The 21,544-nt window shown below is 42.2% G+C and overlaps 1 protein-coding gene across 1 annotated transcript in view; it reads left to right on the top strand.

Annotated features, from left to right (window-relative positions):
• Window positions 1-1,509: 1,509 nt before the first annotated feature.
• LOC106583994 (pituitary adenylate cyclase-activating polypeptide type I receptor) overlaps window positions 1,510-21,544 on the top strand; it is a 49,957-nt gene continuing 29,922 nt past the window's right edge. The window contains exons 1-2 of the mRNA XM_045705892.1: window positions 1,510-1,605; window positions 16,967-17,141. Coding sequence (XP_045561848.1) covers window positions 1,510-1,605; window positions 16,967-17,141 — 271 coding nt within the window. The remainder of the gene's footprint in view (window positions 1,606-16,966; window positions 17,142-21,544) is intronic.

Here is a 21,544-nt window from a genome sequence, read left to right as displayed (position 1 = left end):
TTTTTAACATACATGCAATGGTTCATTGAATCAGTCTAAAACTTTGCACATACACTGCTGCCATCTAGTGGACAAAATCGAAATTGCACCTGGGCCGGAATAGTACATTTTGGCCTTTCTCTTGCGTTTCAAAGATGATGCTACAGAAAATACAAAAGAACGGTTGTTTTTTTCCTTTGTATAATCTTTTACCAGATCTATTCTGTTATATTCTCCTACATTCCTTTCACATTTCCACAATGTTCAAAGTGTTTCCTTTCAAATGGTACAAGAATATGCATATCCTTGCTTCAGGGCCTGAGCTACACGCAGTTTGATTTGGGTATGTCATTTCAAGTGAAAATTGAAGAAAAGGGGCGTATCCTTAGGAGGAAAATCGCTGGCTACTGGGAGCGCTCCCTCTGGGTGAGATTTTTCGTGTTTGCTTATGGCAGAATACAGCTCATTGAATGCTGTCTTAGTGCCAACCTCTGACTATTTTGGTTTGTAAACAACTACTAAAAATACAGAAACTCTCTCAGTAGGTAGTGTGGTCTACCACTTATCATGAGATACTCTTCCTCAGGTGAGCAAGTGCTTGAGACTTCCTTAGATATCGTGCACCAGCTGTTGTTTACAAAAAACATAGACCGCCGCCCCTTGTCTTACCAGACGCCACTGTTCTATCCTGCTGGTACATCGTATAACCAGCCAGCTGTATGTTGATATTGTCATCGTTCAGCCACGACTCCATGAAGCATAAGATATTCGTTTTTAATGTCCCGTTGGTAGTTAAATTTCCCGCTAACTCTGCGATTTTATTTTCCAAAGATTGCACGTTTGCTAGCAGAATGGAGGAAAGTGGCGGTTTATTCTATCACCTACAAATTCTCAAAGGCAGCTCGACCTTCGGCCCCTCTTTCTCCACCTCCTCTTCACACAGATCACGGGGATCGGGTGCGTGTTCTCGAAGAAGGAGTATATCCTTCGCGTTGGGCTCGTCAGAGTCGTGAAAGGGAAAAAAGGATTCTGCTAGTCCATTGTGAGTAATCGCAGTCCTGATGTCTAGAAGTTATTTTCGGTTATAAGAGGCGGTAGCGGCAACATTATGTACAAAATAAGTAAAACAACGCAAATAAACGAACAAAAAAATACAATTGGCTGGGGGCAAGTAAAACATCTGCCTTCTTCTCCGGTGCCATCTTACAGGGTTGGTACTGGTGTTGTCCCTGGGACCATGAAAACCTGGGTTGGAAATGGTGTTGGAAGTCGTGCTGTAACTGTAGTCCAGGGGTTGGTGCTGGGTCTGGGGACCGGAAAACAGGAACCGGGAATTGGGGTTGCTGCAGGTGCTGGATGAGGATCTGGGTCTGTAGATGGGAGGAAAGACAACCTGAGGAGCAAGCCAACACACAAGGGAGCCCCAGACCCAGAGGTCAATAGTAGCACTCTCCCTGTGGCCTGCTCGCTTCGGGTGAAGATCTGGTCCGTCCTCCGCGCCTCATCTTGTGGTCTGGTGCTGGAAAGCGGATGTGGATTGATGATGGGACTGGTGCTGGATCTGCAGAAGGAAGGAACGACAACCTGAGGAGCAAGCAGGCACGCCAGGGAGTCCTAGACCTGGGGGTCAGTGGTGGCAATCACCTGTGGTCTGCTTGCTCATGGTGAAGGTTTGACTGACATTCATGTGTTAAAGTAATGATGGACTGTCGTTTCTCTTGCCATAATATGGACTTGGTCTTTTACCAAATAGGGCGATCTTCCGCATATCAGCCCTACCTTGTCACAACACAACTGATTGACTCAAAAGCAATAAGAAGGAAAGAAATACCATACATGTACTTTTTAACAAGGCACACCTCTTAATTGAAATGCATTCCAGGTGACTATCTCATGAAGCTGGTTGAGAGAATGCCAAGCGTGTGCAAAGCTGTCAAGGCCAAGGGTGGCTACTTTGAAGAATATCAAATTGTAACGGCTGTCGTAATGTTGAAGTGACCAAATCGCAGGCGGGATGTGAATACTCATCTTTTAATGATAATGAAATAAGCAAACACGGAAAACAATAAACAAGAACGACTAAAGACAGGTTACCAGGCTATCCTTACAATAATAGCAGTGCTAATGAAACAACCCACAAACCCAGATGACAAACACACTCCTAATATATGACTCCCAATCAGGAACAACGATAACCAGCTGTCCCTGATCGGGAGCCACACAGACCAACATAGAAACAGACATCCCAGAACACACATACACAGACTTCTTCTGCCACGTCATGACCAAAATACTACACAACTACTCCCTCTGCTGGTCAGGACGTGACACAAATATACAAAATATTTGTATTTGTTTCACTTTTTTGGTTACTATATGATTCCATGTGTTATTTAATAGTTTTGATGTCTTCAATATTATTCTACAATGTAGAAAATGTAAAAAAATAAAAACACATGAATGAGTAGGTGTCCAAACTTTTGACTGGTACTGTGTTATTGTAATAATGTTATACCCGGTGACGCTGCTGAAACATGAATGCACTTCCACCCGAAAGCTTGCAAGTTAAAATCTCCAAAGTATTTATGCACACATTACATGGTGTCCCTGCTCACTGCTTTTTGTTACATTGGTGATCTCAGATAATTGGACAATTACAGTGCCTTGCAAAAGTATTCACCCCCTTGGTGTTTTTCCTATTTTGTTGCATTACAACCTGTAATTTAAATAGATTTTTATTTGGATTTCATGTAATGGACATACACAAAATAGTCAAAATTGGTGAAGGATGTCACGGTTGTCGTAAGGAGAAGCGGACCAAAGTGCAGCGTGTGTGTCGTTCCACATTTTATTTACACTGTGAAACTTATGCAGTACATATAAATAAACTGAATGACAAAAACAACAAACCGTGACACAGAGGTGAAACATACACTGACTCAAAGATAATCTCCCACAAACCCAGGTGTAAAAAAAAAAAATACTTAAGTATGATCTCCAATTAGAGACAACGAGGACCAGCTGCCTCTAATTGGAGATCATCCCAAACAAAACCCCAACATAGAAATACAAAACTAGAACCTAAACATGGAAATAGAAAACATAGAAAAACACCCCCTGTCACACCCTGACCTACTCTACCATAGAAAATAACATCTTTCTATGGTCAGGACGTGACAAAGGGAAACAAAAAAAATTACTTGTTTCAAAAAATTCAAAAAAATGGAAAAGTGTTGCATGCATGTGTATTCATCCCCTTTGCTAAAAAGCCCCTAAATAAGATCTGGTGCAACCAATTACCTTCAGAAATCACATAATTGGTTAAATATACTGCTCAAAAAAATAAAGGGAACACTTAAACAACACATCCTAGATCTGAATGAAAGAAATAATCTTATTAAATATTATTTTCTTTACATAGTTGAATGTGCTGCCAACAAAATCACACAAAAATAATCAATGGAAATCCAATTTATCAACCCATGGAGGTCTGGATTTGGAGTCACACTCAAAATTAAAGTGGAAAACCACACTACAGGCTGATCCAACTTTGATGTAATGTCCTTAAAACAAGTCAAAATGAGGCTCAGTAGTGTGTGTGGCCTCCACGTGCCTGTATGAGCTCCCTATAATGCCTGGGCATGCTCCTGATGAGGTGGCGGATGGTCTCCTGAGGGATCTCCTCCCAGACCTGGACTAAAGCATCCGCCAACTCCTGGACAGTCTGTGGTGCAACGTGGCGTTGGTGGATGGAGCGAGACATGATGTCCCAGATGTGCTCAATTGGATTCAGGTCTGGGGAACGGGCGAGCCAATCCATAGCATCAATGCCTTCCTCTTGCAGGAACTGCTGACACACTCCAGCCACATGAGGTCTAGCATTGTCTTGCATTAGGAGGAACCCAGGGCCAACCGCACCAGCATATGGTCTCACAAGGGGTCTGAGGATCTCATCTCGGTACCTAATGGCAGTCAGGCAACCTCTGGCGAGCACATGGAGGGGTGTGCGGCCCCCCCAAAGAAATGCCACCCCACACCATGACTGACCCACCGCCAAACCGGTCTTGCTGGAGGATGTTGCAGGCAGCAGAATGTTCTCCACGGCATCTCCAGACTCTGTCACGTCTGTCACGTGCTCAGTGTGAATCTGCTTTCATCTGTGAAGAGCACAGGGTGCCGGTGGCGAATTTGCCAATCTTGGTGTTCTCTGGCAAATGCCAAACGTCCTGCACGGTGTTGGGCTGTAAGCACAACCCCCACCTGTGGACGTCTGGCCCTCATACCACCCTCATGGAGTCTGTTTCTGACCGTTTGAGCAGACACATGCACATTTGTGGCCTGCTGGAGGTCATTTTGCAGGGCTCTGGCAGTGCTTCTCCTGCTCCTCCTTGCACAAAGGCGGAGGTAGCGGTCCTGCTGCTGGGTTGTTGCCCTCCTACGGCCTCCTCGACGTCTCCTGATGTACTGGCCTGTCTCCTGGTAGCGCCCCCATGCTCTGGACACTACGCTGACAGACACAGCAAACCTTCTTGCCACAGCTCGCATTCATGTGCCATCCTGGATGAGCTGCACTACCTGAGCCACTTGTGTGGGTTGTAGACTCCGTCTCATGCTACCACTAGAGTGAAAGCACCGCCAGCATTCAAAAGTGACCAAAACATCAGCCAGGAAGCATAGGAACTGAGAAGTGGTCTGTGGTCCCCACCTGCAGAACCACTCCTTTATTGGGGGTGTCTTGCTAATTGCCTATAATTTCCACCTGTTTTCTATTCCATTTGCACAACAGCATGTGAAATTTATTGTCAATCAGTGTTGCTTCCTAAGTGGACAGTTTGATTTCACAGAAGTGTGATTGACTTGGAGTTACATTGTGTTGTTTAAGTGTTCCCTTTATTTTTTTTGAGCAGTGTATATTAAAGACACACAGGCATTTCAGTCTAAGCCAGCGTTTCCCAAACTCGGCCTACGGAACCCCAAGGACTGAGTTGATTTTTTGCCCTAACACTACATAGCTGATTCTAATGATTAAAGCTTGATGATTAGTCAATTTTTTATCAGCTGTGTAGTGCTAAGTCAAAAACCAAAATGTGCACCCCTTGGGGTTCAGAGGACTGAGTTTTGGAAACCTTGGTCTAAGCCTTCTTCAGTGTGTGTGAAGGAGTGCTCAACCATCATTCGGACTGTGTGTGTGTGTGTGTGCGCGTGTGTGTGTGTGTGTGTGTTCATGTCAGTGGAGGCTCCTCAGAGTAGAAAGGGGAGGACCACATTTAAAATGTTATCTTTTTTAGATACAAATATACTGATCAATAATATAAACACAACCTAAAACAATTTTACTGAGTTACAGTTCATATAAGGAAATCAGTCAATTCAAATAAATTAGCATTAATCTAGGGATTTCACATGACTGGGCAGGGGCGCAGCCATGGGTGGGCCTGCGAGGGCATAGACCCACCCACTGGGGAGCCAGGCCCAGCCAATCAGAATGAGTTTCATCACCTGTCCGGGTGGCTGGTCTCCGACTATCCCACAGTTGAAGAAGCTGGATGGGGAGGTCCTAGGCTGGTGTGGTTACATGTGGTCTGCGGTTGTGAAGCTGGTTGAACGTACTGCCAAATTCTCTAAAATGACATTAGAGGCAGCTTATGGTAGAGAAAATCACAATATCTGGCAACAGCTCTGGTGGACATTGCTGCAGTCATAATGCCAATTGCACGCTCCCTCAACATCTGTAGAAATGTGTTGTGTGACAAAATATTAACATTTTAGAGTGGCCTTTTATTGTACCCAGCACAAGGTGCTACTGTGTAATGATCATGCTGTTTAATCAGCTTCTTGATATGCCACACCTGTCAGATGGATGGATTGTCTTGGCAAAGGAGAAATGCTCACTAACAGGGATGTAAACAAATTTGTCCATAACATTTTAGAGAAATGAGCTTTTTGTGCGTATCGAACATTTCTGGGATCTTTTATTTCAGCTCATGAAAATGGGACCAACACTTTACATCTTGAGTTTATACACCCTGTTTTGCAATGAAGGTCTACAGTAGCCTTGACAGCATTCTGTCGGAGGTCAGCTAACTTCTGTCCTCCTCTGGGTGTTTTTGACTTCAATACAAAACCTAGGACGCTCGTGGTTCTCATCCCCTTCCATAGACTCACAGTACACAGTAATTATGACAACTTCTGGAGGATGTTCTCCAACCTATCAGAGCTCTTGCATCATGAACTGACATGTTGTTAACCCAATCAAAGGATCATAGAATGAGTCTAATACTGAACGCATAACCTACAGCTAGCTAACACTGCAGTGCATAAAATGTGGTGAGTAGTTGACTCAAAGAGAGAGCAAGATTATAGTTGAACAGTTTTGAACAAATTAATTTCTTCAAAAATGAAGGAGATGTAAGAGAGAGAGAAACAGAGAGAGAGAGCCGTATGTTGTCATTTTTTCCACTTTCACTTACTTTGCTAGCGAACGCAGCTAGTTAGTCTAGTTTATGCAAACAGCCGGCTCAAACCGAGGGATGCAATGTTAGCTAGCTGGCTATGACTATCCAACACTGGAACTCTTCCAAGTCAAGGTATGTTTTGGGTTTTACTAATTTATTGCCACCGGGGCCTGCCGATGTAACTGCTAAATTGCTTACTGACTGTACACTGTACTGTATGATTGTAGCGGGTTTACTAATGCATTAGTTCTATTAGCTATGACGTTACTTTAGCTAATATGGTGACAATGATGTAGGCTGTGTTTTGCAGTTATGATATGAAGGTTTTGCTTGGAAAGTTTTTTTTTTATCTGGTCACAACTGTGTTGTGCATTGAAGTCCACTAGTGAAGGGAAGAGGTGAGTGGGGGAGAGCTCGTAGATGCGAGAAGAAATACAATGAGCTGTTTGTATGTGACTATGAAAGTGAACTGTTTGTGTGAGATCAGGGGTGTATTAATTCTGCTGATTATGTTGAAAAACGTTTCTTAAACGGAAGAAAACGGAACGAAACGGGGATAAAGAAACCTCAATTTGAGCAATAGAAACTCTCGTTTGCAACTGTTGAAATAATGATTGCACCCTAGATCAGCTAGATGCAGGCAAGAGTGTGCAAGGCGGTATTGAATGTGTCACTATCTGTACGTGTCACTGTCTGTCATCTCAAATCTTTCTCTCGACCTGTGTGCACCTACGTTGTAAACTTTCATTCATAGGCTAGGTTGTAGCAACCTCATGATGGGTATAGGGAAAATTCAAATATCATAGTAGCCTAAACCTATCGATGTTACATTGAACTGAGTGAATATAATATGAATGACAATCATCCAATATGCTGTAATAGAAAAAGGCCATAATCATTAAAAAAATGAATTGTCCTCTCTCATCTTAAACGGCACCGACCGCCACTGGTATGTGTGTGTATGTGTGTGTGCATCCATGTGTGTGCGTCTGTGTGGTACATGCGGGTGCCTGAGTTGGAAGAGGAAGGAGATAAAAGGTCTTGGAAGTAGCCTGGATGAAAACATGTCAAGCATGAATATTTATCCTCTGATTAACATAAGCATCAGCACAGTCCAGCCTCTCCCAGACCTGGGTTCAAGAGTATTTGAAATCTTTACATACTTTAGCAACACTTAACTGTGAAACCACAAACCCTGCCTATCTTGCACTCCAGACAGGCTCAAACAAAGATCAAAGTAATTGAAAAAAATGAAATACTGGTCTAGTCACCCCAGAGTAGAGGAGGATGTTTGAGGCTGGAAATGTGATTCCTCAGTCCACCGGCCACAGTCCATCTCAGTGGGTCTTCAATGTGTCCTGGGGAGGGTCATCTATCAGGGGTGGACTTAACAATTGGGGCACCGTTCCCAGGGACCTTGTGTCGTTTTCAATTGAAACCTATGAAGCATAGCAAAGTCTGCATCTGTCTTCCATGGATGGCTGTGACCCCAGTCAATTAATGTTTTCATGTGTGAGGTCCAAATATCTTTAATGCTCCCCCAGCGTAAGTTTATTTATGCGTGTGATGTCAGAATGCGCTCACTGTTCCAATTTGTATTGCTATGTTACAGGACAATTAACCCGCACTGCCCTCAAAGCAAGGAACGCTGCCTGCTAATTATCGATCGGATATGTTTCAAACCACAGCTTTATTTTAGAACAACAGTTTGAAATAAGGTGTGTTCCGCCTCCTCATCAATTCACATAGAAGTAGCCCATTTCACTGTGGAAAACAATTATATGTTTGAGGCACGCTATGCTAATGTAATGCAAGGATTAGATGAGCCGGAGAAATTTCTCTCTTCAATGAGAGCCCAAGTTTCCCCAGGTCAAGTATGCAGGCATTTGTTCATCTCGAGGCAGAATAGAACTTTCCCAAACTTTTTCCCTGGCGCATTTTCCCACTGGCGCCTGCATTGCCTTAATTGTTTTCCTTACCACTGATAACTTTGCACATACAGTTGAAGTTGGAAGTTTACATACACTTAGGTTGGAGTCATTAAAACTTGTTTTTCAACCACTCCACAAATTTCTTGTTATCAAACTACAGTTTTGGCAAGTCGGTTAGGACATCTACTTTGTGCATGACACAAGTAATTTTTCCAACAATTGTTTACAGACAGATTATTTCAATTATAATTCACTTTATCACAATTCCAGTGGGTCAGAAGTTTACATACACTAAGTCGACTGTGCCTTTAAACAGCTTGGAACATTCCAGAAAATGATGTCATGGCTTTTGAAGCTTCTGATAGGCTAATTGACATCATTTGACGCTTCCCATCCAACCTGACAGAGCTTGAGAGTATCTGCGGTGAAGAATGGGAGAAACTCCCCAAATACAGGTGTGCCAAGTTTGTAGCATCATACCCATGAAGACTCAAGGCTGTACAAAGTACTGAGTAAATGGTCAAAATATTTATGTAGTTTTTTTTATTTATAAATTTGCTAAAATTTCGAAAAACCTGTTTTTGCTTTGTAATTATGGGGCATTGTGTGTAGATTGATGGGAAAAAAACTATTTTAGCAATTTTAGAAGAAGGCTGTAACCTAACAAAATGTCAAGGGGTCTGAATACTTTCCGAATGCACCGTATATACACACCATATAAACAGTCACTCACACACACTACACTGACCCTCCCACACAAAAGCCACACACATTCACATACACTACATATGCACCAATGGCGGTCGGTGCTGTTTAAGATGAGGGAGGATGATCCTTTTTTTTTTATGAGCATGACCTTATTTCTATTACAGCACATTGGATTACTGTCATTCATATTATATTCACCCAGCTCAATGTAACATCGACAGATTTAGGCTACTACATGATGCTCAAATTTTCCCTGTACTCATCATGAGGTTGCTACAACCTAGCCTACGATTAAAGGAAAGTTTACAACGCTGGTGCACACAGGTCGAGAGAAAGATTTGAGGTGACAGACAGTGACACATTCACAGATAGTGACACATTAAATATTACACTCTTGCCTGCATCTAGCTGATCTAGAGTGTAATCACTAGTCCAACAGTTGCAAACCAGATTTTTTATTGAACTACTTCTAGGTATATACAGTATCTTGCACCCTCTTAATTTCGTTCTTTCTTCGCTATTGGCCAGATGTTCACAACAAATCGGCATCTTGTATCACATAATGTCATTTCTGGAATGCCATAAGAGTAGAAATACAGTATAGTAAATCTAGACTGAACAATATTGTAAACAGCGTTACAACCAAACCGAGAGCTATCTGTGTATGACAAATGGAGCAATGGAAAAGAAATGTAACCACTAAACATCTGAAAGTAAAGCCTGAGGGGAAAAATGCAAGCCAGAGAGGAGTGAGAGAAGGAAAGATTGAAACCTGCAGAAAGGGAAAAGAAAGAAGGCTTAATTGGGTCACCCTGTTGCAGGAAAACTTTCCTGCAAAGCAGGACATTTTTTACTTGTAGTGTATTTGAGGTTTAAAAAGGCTTCTGAGGTTTGTAATTTAAAAAATTACAAAAAAAAAATTATTAATTATTTATAATTCACATAGTTATTCACATATCCTGTTGCTGGAATATTATTTTCCTGCTGTAGCAAACTGGCTCAAATGATCCTATATCTGTACACTGAGCTTATTTCCCAATCTAATTCCACCACTCTCTCAAACCAGATCAGGTGCACTGTAAACCCCAATGTGCTGACAAAACCTGTTGCGCTTAATATATAGTACAGTTACTTAAAGTACAGTTACTTAAAGTGATTTTGTACTCATTACTCAAACCTATAGAGTCACTGTGACCCTGTAGGTGGTTCAGATTTGAGTTGTGTCAGTTCCTGGGGCCTTCATCAAGTTCCTATGCGAATGTTCCATGCTCACGCATTCGCATACGCATATTGACGCCTCACACTTTCACACTTCATGTACGCTGTTGCTACTCTGTTTATTACATATCCTGATTGCCTAATCACTTTTACCCATACCCACATATGCATACTGTATTACCTTAATTACCTCAACTACTGTACTGTACCTTGTACCCCTGCACATTGACTCAGTACTGGTACTCCTTGTAAATAGCCCCATTATTGTTTTTATTGTGTTACTATTTCCTTTTTTATTTAGCAAAATTTTGTCTTCCTTTAAACTCAACCTTTTTCAGAAAGTCTACAGCTGTTGTATTCCGCGCATCTGACCAATAACATTTGATTTGATGCATATCTCTCTCTCTCTCTGCGTCTCTAGCTCTCTCTTCTGTCGCATGCATATGGGTCTTTCTATAAACTAGAATACCAGTGAGGATTTCCTACACTGGAAAACTTGTTACAGCTGTTGATAAGTCATTGATAATAATCTGCCAATTTGTTCATGTCATTACATTAAAATATAAGAGGGAATCATAGCTATATCCAATAAAATTCAACAATTCATAAGTTCCCCAGCTCCCTTATAATTATTTGTGATTACATTTTTTATCCGTTTTTGCAAGAGATGTGGCCACTTTCATTTGTTTCCCACCGCTTCAATTGAAGGGTGTTGTGCTACTCTGTTGCAGTAAAACCATGTGTGGTTATTATGAGGACGACAACATCTAACGTTGGCTTCAACTTGGCTTTCCAAACAAATCCTTCCATTAAAAAAGAAACCTGGTTTTTGGTCCCTTTCTCATAATAAAAACAACGATGGTGAGATTAATGATACAGCTATTCATGTCTTTATTATGTGTGCCTGTGTTGGCCAAATACTGTAGATTTCAGAAATATCTCCATGCATGCATTCAATCTATGTATTTAGTCAGGCAATATCCACATTATTTGCACATATTTTAGAATGTAAAAATAATTTCAACATCAAGGCTTAAAAAATGCTTTAGTCTTAAAGTGGTGAAGTGGCACACTTCATGCATGCTTTTTGGGGAGGTGGGTTCTATATTATGCCCTATATGTACAATTATATAAATTATACAATTATATAACACTGAGGTCCTTGAAAATTACAATTAAGTGCTTGAAAAAGTCCCTGAATGTCCTTGAATTTGACTTGTCAATGTCTGTATGAACCCTGCTAAAGGATGTTTAGTCCTAGGCCTATGTTGAATAGGTGGAGTTATGGGCTAATTTGCATATATTCACTTTTATTCCTCTAAGTACACATGAGGAACTGCATACATTTTATTTTTATTTTGTTTCAAACCATTTTCAAATGTTTATCACAATGTCACACATTGGCCCCATTATTTATAGAAAGACCCATATGCACACATGATATTAGTGTTCTGTTACCTCTTAGGGACCCCTTAACGATTTTGCCAATTGGATTGGTCCCCTCTATCACACGGAACCCCACTAATCTACAGACGGAAATGCAAGAGGTGGCTAAAAACAGACATCCCTCCATCTTCTGCCAGCTTGCTACCTATGGCCCGGCTAGCTGTCTGAATCTCACTGGACCATTATGATCACTCGGCTAAGCATGCCTCTCCTTAATGTCAATATGCCTTGTCCATTGCTGTTCTGGTTAGTGTTTATTGTCTTATTTCACTGTAGAGCATCTAGCCCTGCTCATTATACCTTATCCAACCTTTCAGTTCCACCACCCACACATGCTATGACATCACCTGGTTTCAATTATGTTTCTAGAGACAATATCTCTCTCATCATCACTCAATGCCTAGGTTTACCTCCACTGTATTCACATCCTACCATACCTTTGTCTGTACATTATACCTTGAAGCTATTTTATCGCCACCCGAAACCTGCTCCTTTTGCTCTCTATTCTGGACGTCATAGACGACCAATTCTCATAGCTTTTAGCCGTACCCTTACCCTACTCCTCCTCTGTTCCTCTGGTGATGTAGAGGTGAATCCAGGCCCTGCAGTGCCTAGCTCCACTCCTATTCCCCAGGCGCTCTCTTTTGAGGACTTCTGTAACCGTAATAGCCTTGGTTTCATGCATGTTAACATTAGAAGCCTCCTCCCTAAGTTTGTTTTATTCACTGCTTTAGCACACTCTGCCAACCCGGATGTCCTAGCCGTGTCTGAATCCAGGCTTAGGAAGACCACCAAAAACTCTGAAATCTTCATCCCTAACTACAACATTTTCAGACAAGATAGAACAGCCGAAGGGGGCAGTGTTGCAATCTACTGCAGAGATGGCCTGCAGAGTTCTGTCCTACTATCCAGGTCTGTACCCAAACAATTTGAACTTCTACTTTTAAAAATCCACCTCTCTAAAAACAAGTCTCTCACGGTTGCCTCCTGCTATAGACCACCCTCTGCCCCCAGCTGTGCTCTGGACACCATATGTGAACTGATTGCCGACCATCTATCTTCAGAGCTCGTGCTGCTAGGTGACCTAAACTGGGACATGCTTAACACCCCAGCCATCCTACAATCTAAGCTTGATGCCCTCAATCTCACACAAATTATCAATGAACCAACCAGGTACCACCCCAAAGCCGTAAACACGGGCACCCTCATAGATATCATCCTAACCAACTTGCCCTCTAAATACACCTCTGCTGTTTTCAACCAAGATCTCAGCGATCATGGCCTCATTGCCTGCATCCGTAGTGGGTCAGCGGTCAAACGACCTCCACTCATCACTGTCAAACGCTCCCTGAAACACTTCAGCGAGTAAGCCTTTCTAATCGACCTGGCCCGGGTGTCCTGGAAGGATATTGACCTCATCCCGTCAGTATGAGGTGCCTGGTTATTTATTTTTTTAAATGCCTTCCTCACCATCTTAAATAAGCATGCCCTATTCAAGAAATATATGCATATATGAATATATGATATGCAACTTTTCAGGGAAGTTAGAAACCAATATACACAGGCAGTTAGAAAAGCCAAGGCTAGCTTTTTCAAGCAGATATTTTCTTCCTGCAACACAAACTAAAAAATGTTCTGGGACACTGTAAAGTCCATGGAGAATAAGAACACCTCCTTGCAGCTGCCCACTGCACTGAGGATAGGAAACTCTGTCACCACCGATAAATCCACTATAATTGAAAATTTCAATAAACATTTTTCTACGGCTGGCCTTGCTTTCCACCTGGCTACCCCTACCGCGGTCAACAGCACTGCACCCCCCACAGCTACTCGACCAAGCCTTCCCCATTTCTCCTTCTCCCAAATCCAGTCAGCTGATGTTCTGAAAGAGCTGCAAATCTGGACCCCTACAAATCAGCCGGGCTAGACAATCTGGACCCTTTCTTTCTAAAATTATCTGCCGAAATTGTTGCAACCCCTATTACTAGCCTGTTCAACCTCTCTTTCGTGTCGTCTGAGATTGCCAAAGATTGGAAAGCAGCTGCGGTCATCCCCCTCTTCAAAGGAGGGGACACTCTTGACCCAAACTGCTACAGACCTATATCTATCCTACCCTGCCTTTCTAAGGTCTTCGAAAGCCAAGTCAACAAACAGATTACCGACCATTTCGAATCCCACCGCACCTTCTCCGCTATGCAATCTGGTTTCAGAGCTGGTCATGGGTGCACCTCAGCCATGCTCAAGGTCCTAAACGATATCGTAACCGCCATCGATAAGAAACAATACTGTGCTGCCATATTCATTGACCTGGCCAAGGCTTTCGACTCTGTCAATCACCACATCCTCATCGGCAGACTCAATAGCCTTGGTTTCTCAAATGATTTCCTCGCCTGGTTCACCAACTACTTCTCTGATAGAGTTCAATGTGTCAAATCGGATGGCCTGTTGTCCGGGCCTCTGGCAGTCTCTATGGGGGTGCCACAGGGTACAATTCTTGAGCCAACTCTTTTCTCTGTATACATCAATGATGTCGCTCTTGCTGCTGGTGAGTCTCTGATCCACCTCTATGCAGGCGACACCATTCTGTATACCTCTGGCCCTTTTTTTGGACACTGTGTTAACAACCCTCAGGACGAGCTTTAATGCCATACAACTCTCCTTCCGTGGCCTCCAACTGCTCGTAAATGAAAGTAAAACTAAATGCATGCTCTTCAACCGGTCGCTGCCTGCACCTGCCCGCCCATCCAGCATCACTACTCTGGACGGTTCTGACTTAGAATATGTGGACAACTACAAATACCTAGGTGTATGGTTAGACTGTAAACTCTCCTTCCAGACTCACATAAAACATCTCCAATCCAAAGTTAAATCTAGAATTGGCTTCCTATTTCGCAATAAAACATCCTTCACTCATGCTGCCAAACATACCCTCGTAAAACTGACCATCCTACCGATCCTCGACTTCGGCGATGACATTTACAGAATAGCCTCCAATACCCTACTCAATAAACTGGATGCAGTCTATCACAGTGCCATCCGTTTTGTCACCAAAGCCCCATATACTACCCACCACTGCAACCTGTACGCTCTGGCTGGCCCTCGCTTCCTACTCGTCGCCTAACCCACTGGCTCTAGGTCATCTACAAGACCCTGCTAGGTAAAGTCCCCGCCTTATCTCAGCTCACTGGTCACCGTAGCAGCACCCACCTGTAGCACGCGCTCCAGCAGGTATATCTCTCTGGTCACCCCCAAAGCCAATTCCTCCTTTGGCCGTCTCTCCTTCCAGTTCTCTGCTGCCAATGACTGGAACGAACTACAAAAATCTCTGAAACTTGAAAAATGTATCTCCTTCACTAGCTTTAAGCACCAGCTGTCAGAGCAGCTCACAGATCACTGCACCTGTACATAGCCCATCTATAATTTAGCCCAAACAACTACCTCTTCCCCTACTGTATTTATTTATTTATTTATTTTTGCTCCTTTGCACCCCATTATTTCTATTTCTACTTTGCACTTTCTTCCACTACAAATCTACCATTCCAGTGTTTTACTTGCTATATTGTATTTACTTTGCCACCATGGCCTTTTTTGCCTTTACCTCCCTTATCTCACCTCATTTGCTCACATTGTATATAGACTTATTTTTCTACTGTATTATTGACTGTATGTTTGTTTTACTCCATGTGTAACTCTGTGTTGTTGTATGTGTCGAACTGCTTTGCTTTATCTTGGCCAGGTCGCAATTGTAAATGAGAACTTGTTCTCAACTTGCCTACCTGGTTAAATAAAGGTGAAATAAAATAAACAAATAACGCTCGAATCCTGTTAACGGGATAGATTTGACAACATAAGGTAAATTGCAGACAATCCCAAATGTCTCAGTTACGCAATGAATGGTCGGTTTGTTCGATAAAGTCCTTCTTTATGTCCCAAAAATGTCCATTTATTTGGCGCGTTTGATTCAACTCGCCCAACATGCCTACAAAGTATCTAATAAGTTACCTGTAAACTTGGTCCAAACATTTCAAACAACATTTCTAATCCAACCTAAAATTTAAATTATCGATAAAATTTAAAACGGAATAATATGTTTCCAATACCGGAGAAAAACAACACGGAGCGTGCTCCTGTTCACGCGCACCAAAACACTAGAGTCCTTCTAAGTGACACATGGAAAGAAACTTTAGAGTGTTTTCTATCCAAATATACCAATTATATGCATATCCTAGCTTCTGGGCCTAAGTAACAGGCAGTTTACTTTGGGCACGCTTTTCATCCGGACGTCAAAATACTGCCCCCTAGCCTTAAGAAGGGACTTTGTGTCTCATGGCCAGGAGTTGGTTATGATTACACACTGTCATTACTTTCCCTGTTCCTCTAGTCCCACTGTGATCTACATTCGGATCTACATCCTGACTGGTTGCATCACTGCCTGGTATGGCAACTGCTCAGCCTCTGACCGCAAGGCACTATACTACTTAGTGTGTACATTGCTGGGGACAAGCTTCCTGCCATCGAGGACCTCCTATACGAGGCAGTGTCAGAGGAAGGCCCTAAAAATGGCCAGATTCCAGCCATCCTAGTCATAGACTGTTCTCTCTGCTACGGCAAGCGTTACCGGAGCACCAAATCTAGGTCCAAAAGGCTTCTTATTAACATCTTCTACCCCCAAGCCATAAGACTCCTGAACAGCTAATCAAAGTGCTATCCAGACCCCTCTTTTACGCTGCTGCTACTCTCTGTTTATTATCTATCCATGGTCACTTTAACTCTGCCTGCATGTACATATTACCTCAATTACCTCGACTAACCGGTGCCCCCGAACATTGATTCTGTACTGGTACCGCCTGTATATAGCCTCGCTATTGCTATTGTTATTTTACTGCTTTTTGTTATTTTAAATGTTTTTTTACTTATCACATTTTTCTTCTTAACTTCTTAAAGCATTGTTGGTATATACCTGTTGTATTCGGTGTATGTGACAAAACATTTGATTTGGTTGTTAGAGTTTACAGTGGACCCATCAAACCCGGCACAAATCTGCTGTCCGTCTACAGCTTGCTGACAGGAAGTGACAAACTGTGTTCATATCCTTTCCTCCTTCCTCCTGTGTGTGTGTTATGCGTGCATGCATGCGTGCGTGTGTGTGTGTGTGCGTGCGTGCGTGTGTGCGTGCGTGTGTGTGTGTGTGTCTCTCTCAGGGTGTCGTATTAAGTGGGATGAAGTAAGGTGCTAACATCCATTCTTTCTGTGTGGGTGCATGTGTGTGTGCATGCATGCCTCTTTGTGTGTTTCTCAGGGTGTCGTACGGAGTGGGATGAGGTCAGGTGCTGGTACCGGGCTGATGTGGGCCAGATTGTCAATGTGTCTTGCTCAGACATCTCACTGCTCTTCGCCAACAAAGGTAATGATGTCCAACCTTTCACCTTTAACTTTTGGCCCTATCCTTTGACCTTTGAGCGATTTGACCCTGAGCAGTTTTTCCTAGACAACATGCATCTGCTTCTGCTTACCCTTTGCGGTCTATAGGCTGGGTAATGGCATATGCATTTTGTGACAACTGCTGATGTAAAAATAACTTTATAAATACTTTTCATTGATTGATTGATTGACCTTTAAACATGGCCTTAACCCACACATCTCAGTGGGGAGAAGTTTATATAAGCAGAACCAATGTAGCTTCTGAAGAGGTGTAAGGAAGGATGTCAGTATGTGTGTGTTTCCTGATCAATCCACTGATGTATATCGAAAGATCAGAGGTGAAAGCTTCTACTGTTTACTGTTGCTATTAGTTGGGTCATTAATAGGGCATGCAAACACCAAAGATACGAATCAGTTGGCGAATAAAGGCCTCTGCATGCTTCAGTTTGGACATGCTTCAGTTCGGCTGGCGCATACCCGAACTCGTCTAGGTTAACCGCCTGAGCATTTTTTTATGCTCCTTTGGCACAAAACTGCCTCCATTGGTTTGTATTGGTTACCGTCAGACGAGTCCCGTGACACTTGTGGGTGTTGTAGATAAAAATGGAGAACACCATCATGTTCGTGAGAGTCTCCGCTTTCCATAGTGGTTTGTAGCTCGAAAGGTTCGGGCGCTACAGACAGAAGTTGGCACATCAGCGTTACCGACTTCAGACGAGTCCCGTGACACTTGTGAGGGCTGTAGAGCAAAACACAGTAGTATGTTAGCAAGCAAAACCCAACATGGGTTTCAGTAGACAAACTAAAGTTAGCTAGGTGGCTTGCAGGAAAAATAACTTACTTAGCTAACCAACGTATTCCACCTGCTCTCTTAGTGCTGGCATCGGCTGTAGCTGAGCTTCTAGCTAAATCCAACTATTTGTTTCAAATCCTCTTCGCTATATTCCGGTTGAAACATGTATGGTTGAATGTCACCATGTAGCTAATAGAATAGAACATACAAAAATGCTCCATTGTCAATTTCGTGTTGATGAGAGGAATCACTTAAAACCATTGCGGTCTGATCAGTTCTTTCAGTTTTGCCCAAAGGATTGTGTTGTTAGTGTCCGCCTCCCTTTCAAAAAAGCCCACCTTGTGGGAGGGACGGGGCCAGAACACAAAGCACCCGCCCCACACGAGTTGTAGTCTTTCAGAGACTGGAAAAAAAGCTTCAGCTTGTATATTTAGCAATGAATCCGCCTATAGGAACATCACTGAAAGATGTCCAATTAATATATTGAACCAGTCCAACCATATCTACACGCACAAAACAAATAGTGCGATCAGTATAACATAGAGCCTTTGTGAAATGCCACAAAGCAGGACATTTTTTTTGTCAGATCTCACACCTCCCACAGACCTGCCTTCCTCCTGGTCAATTATTTGTGAAACACATCTCAGTGACCTAGAAATGCCTCAGACATTATGAAAACAAGCCTAGATTCCCCCAGGGTGAAATTCCCCTTTTAACTCTAATTTTAATACACCAATGGTGACATGATATTCTATTACCTAATTTAAAGAAGTACCGCCTCGGAGAAGGCATGTTTGCACAGGGGCGTGGTTTATATAGCTAGATAGCTACTCTACTGGTGCCAAAACTTGACTGTAGGGTGTCAGCAAATACAATTAAAAGTTTACCCTATTAATCTATGGCAAAGATACTTATATATTTCCCCTTTCATATGTGTCTTATATTAGCTAGTTAGTGTCCTGGAGGGCTAGGTCTTCAGGCTGTATGGAACTAAAGGAGGGGAAGGGTCGTTAAACTCCAACGCAGCTGTCAAATCAACACATCTGTCAGTGCTGCTGTGAACTGCATCACAAAAGACATACCAAATGGGAGCTGTTTAAAAAATCGTTGATACCTGTAGCTAGGTATACATCCAATTTGTGACAGATTTTCATTTGAATATTCAAAAATCTGCATAAAACAAAATGCGCATTTTACCAGCAGAGATGTTTCCATCAAACTGACTTTTTGCGGTTGAAAGACTGTGCGTGATAACATATTGCACATAAAAATAACTTTTACCGTTAAATTCAATGGAAAATTATCAAATCAAATTGTATTGGTTACATACACATGGTTAGCAGATGTTATTGCGAGTATAGCGAAATGCTTGTGCTTCTAGTTCCGACAGTGCAGTAATATCTAACAAGTAATCTAACAATTCCACAACTACCTAATACACACAAATCTAAGTAAAGGAATGGAATAAGAATATATAAATATATGGATGAGCAATGACAGAGCAACATAGGCAATATGCAATAGATGGTATAAAATACAGTATATACACATGAGGTGAGTAATGCAAGATATGTAAACTTTATTAAAGTGGCATTATTAAAGTGACTAGTGATCCATTTATTAACGTGGCCAATGATTTCAAGTCTGTATGTAGGCAGCAGCCTCTCTGTGTTAGTGATGGCTGTTTAACAGTCTTGATGGCCTTGAGATAGAAGCTGTTTTCAGTCTCTCGGTCCCAGCTTTGATGCACCTGTACTGACCTCGCCTTCTGGATGGTAGCGGGGTGAACAGGCAGTGGCTCAGGTGGTTGTTGTCCGTGATGATCTAGAGGGCAGGTAGTTTATAGTTTATAGTTTAAATACATGTTAACCCAAAGTCGATGTCCGCGCCCTGCGGAAATCTAATTATCATAATAAAAAAAAATCCCCATCAAAATCCATTGGGTGAAAGCTATAGATATCTGGGGGGGGGGGGGGGTTGCACAGGATGTGTGCACAAGCATCTTGGGACTCGTCTGAAGTCGGGACAGCCGATCTGCCAACGTCTTCTGTAGCGTCCGAACAGTTTGGGCTACACACTAATATGACCCCTCTGTGGAAGTTGTTTTGCTCTAGGACGCCCACAGGCCTCATAAGACTCTTCTGACAGTCCCCCGGTACCAGTTGAAAAAATGTATGGAAGTTTATATGTAGTTTCAGAAATAAGAGGTTGAATACATATAAAATAAATACATTAAATAAACATTTTCCTGATCTTATATCTCTCAGATATAGGACAGACACTTCAGAAACAACTTCCTTTGTATTTTTATTTTTTGGGGGGGATCTGTTGTTCTATATAGTGAATCTGTAATTCCATGCATTTGTATGGGCTAATAGTAAGGCCCAAAATAATTTATCAAATCATTTTTGTATATATTTTTTATACTTCAAGGGGTCTTAAAAGTCTAATTGCTAAATGATCCTTGGTATGACCTTCGTAAAACAAGTAGAACTACCCCGGCTTAGACAGGGCTTAGACTGTTATGGGTTAATTGGGTTTCCATCGCATTTTCAACTATACTGATGGTTTTGTCACAAAACTGTTGCATTGTCAAGCGAATGTGCCCACTCTGGTCTTGGCACATGCACTCTAGCAAACAGCTAGCATCATACAGTGCGAGTAGGCTACCTACATTATGAGATTGTTATGGATAAGAGGGATATCATTTGTTTTTGTCAAACGTCAGCCAAGCATCGATCATCATATCACCAGAATAAGACCCTCAATATTATTGGAAAGGAGCATCAAGCTAATCACCTTGCAAATTCACCACCCTGTGAAGTTCATCATAACTTATTGAATCTGTAGCCTAATAAACTGCATGCTTTCCTAAGTCATAGTGGGAGGACCACACACAACATATCAATTTACTTCAATTTGATGGTTATTGTATCAATGCTTGCGCATAAAGGTTTTTCCACCTCCATTTCTCACATAATACATTTCCCGACACAAAAAGATCCCACCATGTCGAAACGAACGAATTGTCTGTCGGCATTTATACAATTTTACCGGCATTTCATGTTGCCGTTAGCTCGGTCGTGACTTTTTTCATGCATCAGGTAATTCATCCGCATGAAATGGTTGGATGGAAATGTAGTTTGTGATGTAATTTCAATGAGTTGCTCAGTGCATCCAAGTAGCTTGACGTTGGCATTTCAAAGAGCTGTCAGTCAAGGTGAGCTCATGAATATAAGTTCCCGCCCACTCACCCTTTCTTTTCAAACTTTCTGGTAGTTAGCAATGAGAGAACAAAATATTTTCAGAATGACTGTTCAGGACCTTTAATATTATATTGTAGAGGTGGAAGCCTATCATATTATTGAAGGTGTGGCTTATTGGAGGCCAGGCTTTCAGATAGAGTTTTTTGGCCACCGTTAGAGTAAATGTCATCATGTCAAGTTTGTACACTGCAAAATTTAAATTTACCTTAAATATTAAAGCATTTTACAATTGCTGATTATATATAATAATAAAGGGACTTGAGGACTCATACACCACTGTAAGTGAAACGTGGGTTGTCTAAAGGGGACCAAGGCGCAGCGTGTAGA

The sequence above is a fragment of the Salmo salar genome, chromosome ssa23, assembly GCF_905237065.1.
Source record: "Salmo salar chromosome ssa23, Ssal_v3.1, whole genome shotgun sequence".
Taxonomy (NCBI): Eukaryota; Metazoa; Chordata; class Actinopteri; order Salmoniformes; family Salmonidae; genus Salmo; species Salmo salar.
This window is presented reverse-complemented; position numbering and strand designations above follow the sequence as displayed.